At 51.1% G+C, this 8,855-nt stretch overlaps 1 protein-coding gene across 1 annotated transcript; it reads left to right on the forward strand.

Annotated features, from left to right (window-relative positions):
* The first annotated feature begins 822 nt into the window (after positions 1 to 822).
* Positions 823 to 5,747, forward strand: LOC124687704 (dCTP pyrophosphatase 1-like). The gene is made up of 2 exons (XM_047221458.1): positions 823 to 1,007; positions 5,396 to 5,747. The coding sequence occupies exons 1-2, from the start codon at positions 840 to 842 to the stop codon at positions 5,723 to 5,725; spliced, it is 498 nt and encodes a 165-aa protein (XP_047077414.1). The 5' UTR covers positions 823 to 839; the 3' UTR covers positions 5,726 to 5,747.
* The last annotated feature ends 3,108 nt before the right edge of the window (positions 5,748 to 8,855 follow it).

Here is an 8,855-nt window from a genome sequence, read left to right on the forward strand (position 1 = left end):
CGTCGAGTCTTGTTGAGATGGTGGCGGCTAGGGTTTGAGAGAGAGGCGCTAGGGTTTGTGTGTGAGAGGGACGATGAGAGGCGGGCCGGAGGGAGGCGGAGGAGCGGTGGCGCTCATTAACGCCGGCATGCAGAGCTAGGCGCGATGGGACGCGTCGCTGCGGCTCTGCGGGAACTGCACCGTCGCTGTGGGAACTGCACCGTCGCTGCGCGCCAATAACCTCCGTCGTGAGGTAGGCGACGATTAGGTTAAAATTTATTGTGCCGCTGACGAGTCGGCCCCGCCACTCCCCGCCTCGCTTTTCGGTGTGTCCGACGTCCCCGGTGCGTCCCCTGTGGGACGGGGACGGACTCGGGGCGCCGGACACCATATCGGAACGCGCCGGACAAAAATGGACTTTGAGGAACGCGGCTGGAACGATTTTTTGGTGCGGCGCGCCCAAAATCCCTTTGGAGGACGTTTTGGGAGACGCGGCTGGAGATGCTCTTACAACTCACACTGCTAGTATGTTCTTCGTGGGAAACTCGTAGTGAGCAGCTGCTGGAAGCCTGGAAGACTGTCGTTGCATAGTGGCTGTCGGGAAAAGGGCCCGCCAGGCCGGCCCATCATTCACTCTGTCCCGACGCGTCCGGGCCGAGCCCAAATCTGCACACCGTACCTTTTTCCAAATAAAGGAACACCTACCCTACGCAACGCTTAACCCCACCCTAAGCCCGTCCCCTTATTTATTGCCTCCTCCCCTTCCTAACTCTGTTCCTCTTCCTCCTGCGCCCGCTGCCTGACACCACCAAGAAGAGAGAGAGAGATTAGGAGGAGAAACAGGGGAGAGATCGCGAGAGATGAATGGCGGGGAGGCGGAGCAGGAGAAGGGCGGCGGCGGTTCTTGCGACACTAAGGTGGGGGCAGAGGCGGTGAGCCTCGAGGAGCTGCGGAAGAGGATGGCGGACTTCGCCAGGGAGAGGGACTGGGAGCAGTTCCACTCCCCCAGGAATCTCCTCCTTGCCCTGGTCCGATTCAGACTTCATACACCCTGGTTTATTTCATTTCTCGCCCCATTTTTTTAGCGGGTTAACTTAGGGTGTGAAGGAGGATGGGGTTCCTCCTGGTCTGAAAAATAGAGCGGCAAAATTTAGGTTTAGCGTCTGTTTAGGCGTTAGTAACTTTTTGCAGAGGAAAAATACCGCGCGCGTCGAAAAAACTTTTCCTAATCATTGTTATCACTTTTTGTTCTCTTTTACAACGCACTCCAAGGTAATACTCCCTCCGTTCCTTTCTATAGTGCCTATAGATTTTTGGCATTTGTTTCACAATATAAGGCTGTAGGTTGGCTTTTTTTCAATTATCCCCTCCACCGGTCAACTCCCACACGGCATGCATGAAAAAAGATCCATACAAAATAGGAAACAATTAATTGAGATTCCTAATGCATGGCTCCAAGAATTGCTTAGATTTAGGAAGCAATGTATTTATTTCCTTAATTAAACCTGGTTGCACATATATGGAGAGTAAACCAGATAGATTTGTGGGATTTGTTACGGTAAGTTAGGAAGTTATCGATTTTTCTAATTTTAGTCTGATCTCAAATCGTTCAGCCAGGTGGTCTTGTGTAAAAAATACTCTTACGCTAATTTCCGTGCCAAAAATTTATAGGCACTATAGAAAGGAACGGAGGGAGTATGACTTTTCACTTTTTTTTGCTTCTGCTTATACAGTAGGCACTGAAAAAGTAATCATGTCTACAGTAATAGTAAAATTGGAGATCAAGTAAGATTTACCATGGTTGTAACTATATGGAGGATACACTGTATTAATTCAATGTGTGCAGACTGAAGTATCACATTACTTTACTTCCAATATGCAAAATTTGTTCGATGATCAAATCATAATACCATTAGGTTTTTCTTGCATTCCATAATACAGTACCAGTAGGCGTGCAGGATTGCAGTTATCCTAGAATATTAATTATTATTGAACCAATATAACACTGATGCATAACATTATTATTTGATTTTTCTCATTGTCCTTTGGCTTCACCTCATGGTCATGGATATTGTCGGCGCCAAAATTATGGATTTCATATAAACATTTAGTTTATAACTGATACTGAACAAGAAGTTACATATGTTAATTATTTACTTTACTTGTTTAGCAGACAACTATATCTTCTAGTTTGTAGAAACCTGACCGTCTTAATAAACGTTCGGTCTGTGTAAGTCCAAACATACCTAGTCTCGATAAAAAATGCTGTAGGCCTCATGTTTTTATCAAAGTTTTAGAGTTGTATATCATGTGTCTCAACTACCGAGTGGTCGCTTTCGCTAAATTAACAAATCTGTTCTTGTGGTTAACTGAAATGAAGGAACATCGGTCTTCCCTTTCATGTAGGATGTGTAAAACTATTGAAGCATTAATATCATTGATTTTGCCTCCCTTTTTTCCGTGGCCGGAAGATAGGATATAGAAGGTTAAGATTTTTTGAAGGACTATGAGAAATATTTGGCTTCAGCATTCATGTACATCATGCAAAATTCTTCCAGATTTGAAAACCTCTATTTTTGTCAGCAATTAAAATATGTATTAGTCTAGTTGGACTAAAACATTACATTCTTAAAAACTAAGAGAATCTCCAGCCGTTTGAGGCCCCTGGGCCGAAATCCGGACTTAACAAATGCCGGATTGGATGCAAAAGGGCGTGGGTGGAAACATTTCCCCAGTCGCACCCCGGCATTCGCCCATCAGCAGGGATAGTTTCAAAAAATCGTCTTCCCGCTACACAAAAGCATCGCCCAATAGTTCGGCGATCGGATCAGCCACATTCCGGCGATCGAAATAGAAACTAGACGAGAACAGGCACATCGGCGGTCCCTTCCAGTGCCTTGTCTGGCGCGGAATCGGGCGGCGATGCATCGTCGCCCGCCGGTGTCGCAGCGGCGGGAGTGGGCGTCGAAGGGGAGGACGAAGCAGTCGACGGAGGCCGGAGGATGTCTTGGCGATGGGCGTCGTACCAAGCCCTCGTCTCCTCGTCCATCTTGCTGTCGTTGCCGCCGATCAGGAACGCCAGGTCGGTGTTCCTCTTCTTCGCTGCGGAGGTTGCCTTCAGCAAGGTGATCTGGACGCCCTGGTTGGCGAGCATCTCCTTCCACCGCACGTCGTACTTGTCCTCCCTCCCGGCGGCGTGCGCCCGAGCGTTGGCCCAGCACTTGTCAAAGGACGCCTGCAACCTTTTGGCTGGATGGCCCGCCTTCTTTAGTTCTTTCAGCTTCTTCTGGCCGAGCTCGGGGCGGCCCGCCGACGCGGCAGGGGCTGGAGTGTTGGGGTTGTACTGCTCGTCCTTGTTCTTGGCGAGGTTCCGGCGTACGTCCGCCCACTTCTCGCAATTCTCGATGCGGGTGAAGACGTTGAGGTACTTGAACGTCTGGCCGTCGGTGTCACCGCTGTACATGTCGAACGCCCGCCGCATCTGCAAAGACAGGCCGACGAATCAAAATGAATTCTCGGCGATCCAGGGTCGACGTACGGCACGGCGAGTGAGCTTACCTTTGACTCAAAGTCGGCACCGCTCACCGGGCGAGCTTCGATGTCCTCCTGTATGCCGTGTCACTTGCTGCACGCTGCCTGCATGATCCCCAAGTGGGTGCCCATGGCCTTGTCGCCGCGTATCATCACCGTCTTGTTGAAGTAGGGATCGACGATTTTGCGCTCGTCGAACGCCAACTTGACCCGCTGCCAATACATCTCATAATTCCGGTGCCGTTCATGTAAACGGTCTTCCGAGCTTCGGCGAGACACTCCTCTTCTTTGCCCGTCCATTTGATCCGCAGCTCGATCGGCGGCGAGTTCTTCTTCCTTTTCTTCCTCCCCTTCGACGTCGCCGTGGGCTCAGGCGCGTCCTCCTCGTCGTCGAGGTCGGCCTGCTCCTCTTCTTCTTCGTCGACGTCTTGGGTGCCGTCTCCAAACCCGTCGTTCTGATCATTGACGGCACCCCGCGACGGCTTCCGACGCCCTTGCCTCCTCTTGTGTGAAGAAACCCGGGCTCGACGCGGCAGCCATGGAGCCCGACGTGATCATCTCGTGCATCACGCCGTCATTCGGCGGCGGTATCCCGGAGTTGGAGAAGGAGAGCGGCCCTCGGCGCAGGGCAGGCGAGATGCCCTCGTGCATCGCACCGTCGTACTCCGGCGCTGACGGCGTAAACCTCGACATGCCAGCGACGTAGCTGTCGTGGAACATGGCCGGTGACGCCGGCGAGAAGGTGGAAGGAGAGCCGGTCGTACCTTGGGCTGGCCATGGACCGGGGAATTGGCCGATGCGCGGCTGGCCCATGTTCATGGACATGGAGACCAGCCTGGCTTGTTCGTCCGCCGCCCTCGTCGCCGCGAGCTTCTTCTCCCTCTCCGCCCTGCCGCGAGTTTCGGGCTGCCGCCACTCCACATCCACCGCCCACCTTGCGTTTGTCCAACCTGGCGGCCTCTCTTTTGGCGCCCGTGGATTCCTCGCCTTCGGCGCGCCATCGTCGGCGATCTTCTTCGGCGGCATGGTGGTAAAAGGGAAGAGGAGGAGCTGCAACTGTGGAGGAATGGCGGTAGCTCCTCCGAAATTCGGCGGGGAAAATGGGTATATGGGGCTCATTTTGGAGGGAAAACGAAATAAATGGAGGGAACTACCCTTTCTGTGGCCGACACCGTGGGCCCGCTCGATGTTTCGCGCGTTTTTGTTTCGTCCGGAGTCCCTGACCGTGTCTCGGGAGGCTGGGGATGGCCTGGGCTCTCCGGATGGATTAAGGGCCTATTTCGGGCGAAAACGAGGATCCGGGGGCGCGGCTGGGCCGAATAACGCCGTCCGGATGAGAAAAAAAAGGGCTGCCGGGGGGCCTCGTCGGGGAGATGGCTGGAGGTGCTCTAAGTAGACCATCCACCAAGGCACCAACCATTCAGGTGTCAACAGGAAAGCTGTACAGGTAGTACAACTGAATAGAAAAGGAAATGCTGAATCCTGAGCTCCCTGCAAGTAGCTGCCAGTACGAGCTCTGTTGCAATTTGTCCTGTTCTGTTCTTGACTAGATTATCCGTATCAATAGTTGGGACGAGTTGGACATCAGCAGGATCCCACTGACTTCACCAGCCACCAGATGCCAATAATTTCTTTTCGTAATGTAGTGTGCTGTTATTTCTTTTGAGATGTGGTGTTCTGTTTTGGTGGGGGCTAACAAAGGTGACCTAGAACATCCTTTTTTTGCCCAAGTTTTGCCCACCTAGAAGATGCTCATTAAGTGATTAACTAAAATGTGGAAAGGTCTTCAAGTAGCTCCTGGATCTAATCTAGTTGACACCTAGCATGATATTTTTTCACAGGAGTTTGGTTCACTGTGTAATTGTGTGTGCTTTATGCTGTGCAGGTAGGGGAGGTGGGGGAGCTGTCTGAGATATTCCAGTGGAAAGGAGAGGTGCCCAAGGGGCTTCCTGGCTGGGATGAGGCAGAGAAGGAGCATCTGGGAGAGGAGCTCGCTGATGTGCTCCTATACCTTGTCCGGCTATCAGACATGTGCGGCGTCGACCTTGGCAAGGCTGCGCTGCGCAAGATGGAGATCAACGCACGCAAGTACCCGGTTGACCAGTGCAAGGGTTCATCCAAGAAACACACCTACTACAGCTCCGATAGCAATGCCCCTGCTAATGAAAATGTCACCACTCTCACCGGTAATAACGAGCATAACAACGGAGTCTAAGTCTCTAAATGGTAGCTTGACTGGTTCTTGTGTGTTCTATGATCTAGGTTATGTAACCAGTCTTAGTTTTCCTTCTATATTATTAGACGCCTGGATAATTAAACAACTGTTGACTGGAGCCTCTGTAGGCTAAGTAGTAAATGAAATGGTATTTACCTTCTGTTTAACCTGTTCCAGTATCCAGGAGGACCATAATGCAACACCGTGGATCATATACTTGCAGCACTGTGACACTGTTCTCTGTTAGGCTAAAAGTCTCCAGAGTGTGACCAGTTGCATTCACTTTTTAAAAGAGCATTGGTTGTTGTGTGGCATTTATACTGTGTTATTTCTGCGAGTACTAAGGCTGGCCATAGTGCTAGTATCATAGGTAGTATCATGCATACTAGGCCCACAAAAAAGATGATGTGGCATGTAATTAAGGAGGAGAGATATGATTAGAGTAACATAGGTGGATACTGTATCATAGCGCACCTTACGAGAAAAGTAAATGCCAAGTAAATCCTGTATATTGATTTACATTGAGATTCTACAAAACAATAAATTTATAAGTTTATGATACTACTCTATAATACCACCCACTATAGAGATAGTATCATAGACAAGTATCATATGCATGATACTAGTATATGATACTATGCACTATGACCAGCCTAACAACAAAGTTTATCCAAAATATTTAGGAAAACTCACTCATAGTGGACTTGAGTCTTAAGATCAAGTTCAGGAAACTTGTTCCTGCCAGGATTGATCACAAAAGATCATTTTTTACATTTACCAGAGTTCTGGTCTATTCAGTAAAGATAAATGTATGATGGTACTGCAAAATGACTTCATCATGAAAGCTGTATCCTGGATGGATTCGCGTCATGTCATGTTTCCTTGCATTGGTGTAATCAATGGAGCCCCCTGCATAGTATGTGCAAATGGGAAGACCCAAGTTGACGGTGCTAGCACTTTTACTCACCCCTACTTTTCCTTCATCTCCCTGCCTGCACTGTCTGCTGAAATAGGTACTGTCTGCTGAAATAGGTATTCATGGACCAACAGTAATATCTACTCCCTCCCATATTAGGATGCCTATTAGTTTTTCTCAAAATCAAACTTTATAAAGATTGATCAAATATATAGGAAAAATATTAACATCTACAATATCAACTCAATGTTAGTAGAACCACTGTGAAATATATTTTCTTCTGTGAACAGCTGCCTGAAGTGACTTGAAGCTATATGTAACTTGTCCGCGTCACCGAAATAAATCGGTCTCGTTGTAGCTATATGGACAGCGGATGCCAAACCTGAACCTGCAGCAACTATATGGACAGAAGCCAGCGTCAGTGAATCTTGAGGCGCTAGGTGATCCGTTCAGCTGAGATTGTTGATAATCTTCGCTGAGCCTTCCTTTGGAAGAACAGAGGTAATATATCAGGCATTGCCACTACATAAGTCGCCTGGGAGGTCGTTTAACTCTGCAAGAACAGGGCGGACAGGGAATCAGAAACCTACATTTGCACAATATAAAGCACTGATGGCAAGCATGGTCTCTAAGCTGATCTCTGACGGAGAAGTTCAGCTGGCTGAGACAGTGATACGTGAACCAGCATATTCCGAGCTCGGCGTACAATATTGGAAATCTTTGTTGCGAAAGAGAGATTTGGTAGGCGGACGCACAAGACTCACCCTTCTGGCTTTCCCTAATGACAATACTATTACTACCAGAAGTGCAAGGCCTAACTAAATTTCAAATTGGCTAAGGCAGATTGGTGTCTTTTTGGACTGACTATTGGTGCCCACCTGGAAGACTGAATTGTATCCTACTATACTCGTTTGCTACTGACCAACATTGCACGGTTTGCTCGCAGTTCAACAGCAACGAATGGACAATCCAGATTTTGATGCCTCCAGCTCTATCTCACACTACCACGTGATAAGCGTGGTAAGCAACCAAAAATGAAAAAACAAATTAGGCTTGTTTGATCTACGATGCTCTATCTCACACAGCGCAGGTTCAGCTAGATTTGCTTCTTACTATTTCACGTAAGAGCCAGTCGCGTCTCCAAAGGGATTTGGGATCGTCGGACAAAAAAACATGCCCAGCCGCGTCCCCCGAAACCTCTTTTTGTCCGACGCGATCTGATACGGTGTCCGGCGCCTCGAGCCCGTCCCCGCCCCACACGTAATGCTCCGTGCATGCCGGACACAACGAAAAGCGAGGCGAGACGTGGCGGGACCGACGCGTCAGCGACACATTCAACTTTGGACCTAACCGTCGCCTACCTCGCGACGGAAGTTATTGGCGCGCAATGACACACGACCGAAGCGTCGCAGCTTTGCCTTAGTGGCGACGGAGGGGCAGGCGAGCCGTCTCGTCGGTGCTGCGCAGCCTCCACGCGCCGCCGGTGTTCGCACGCCACCGCGCGTTCCCGCGCTTTCTTCCCGCCGCTTCTGGCCTCTTCCCGCGTTTTCTACCCGCCACCGGCGTCTATAAAACGCCCCCCCCCCCAGCTCAATGGCAGCCACCACAGCCGTTGGCACCTCTTTCTTCGCCGCAAGCACAACCCTCGTCGCTCGAACACCACTGCGCAATGATGAACCGCCCCGGCGCCGGCCAGTTCCCTCCACCGCCGTCTCCACCATCACCTCCACCACCGGATTCACAGTTCGGCATCGACGCCGCCGCAGAGGAAGAGTCGCGGCGGCACCGGGCGGAGCTTTGGCATGCAGAGCGACGGCATCGGCGGGAGGCAATCGAGCAGCGGGAGCGTCAGCAGCGGGAGACCCCGCAGCTGAGGAGAACGCGGCGCTGGCGAAAACCATTGCGGCGTTCGACGCCGCCACAGCGGAAGAGGCGCGGCGGCGCCGGACGGAGGAGATGGCCGAGCGGTGGTGTGCGGAGCGGCAGCACCAACGCATGGAGTGGGAGCTCCGGTACCGTGAACGAAGGGAGGCGATCGAGCGGCGGGAGGCGGTGGAGCGTCAGCAGCGGGTGGTGGCGCTGGCGGCAACGGAGGCGGCCTAGGGGGCGCGGGCGGATGCGTTGGCGGCGCAACTGGAGGCGCAAATGGAGGAGGAGGAGGACGAGGCGGATCAGGAGGAGGACGACGACGACTTCGAGTGGTCCGACGATGAC

Source organism: Lolium rigidum, chromosome 2 (genome assembly GCF_022539505.1).
Source record: "Lolium rigidum isolate FL_2022 chromosome 2, APGP_CSIRO_Lrig_0.1, whole genome shotgun sequence".
In the NCBI taxonomy this organism is placed as follows: Eukaryota; Viridiplantae; Streptophyta; class Magnoliopsida; order Poales; family Poaceae; genus Lolium; species Lolium rigidum.

Coding starts and splice junctions, on each gene's coding strand:
- LOC124687704 (XM_047221458.1), top strand. CDS start 840: ATGAATGGCGGGGAGGCGGAGCAGGAGAAGGGCGGCGGCGGTTCTTGC. Junction 1,008..5,395: donor GGAATCTCCTCCTTGCCCTG/GTCCGATTCAGA, acceptor TATGCTGTGCAG/GTAGGGGAGGTGGGGGAGCT.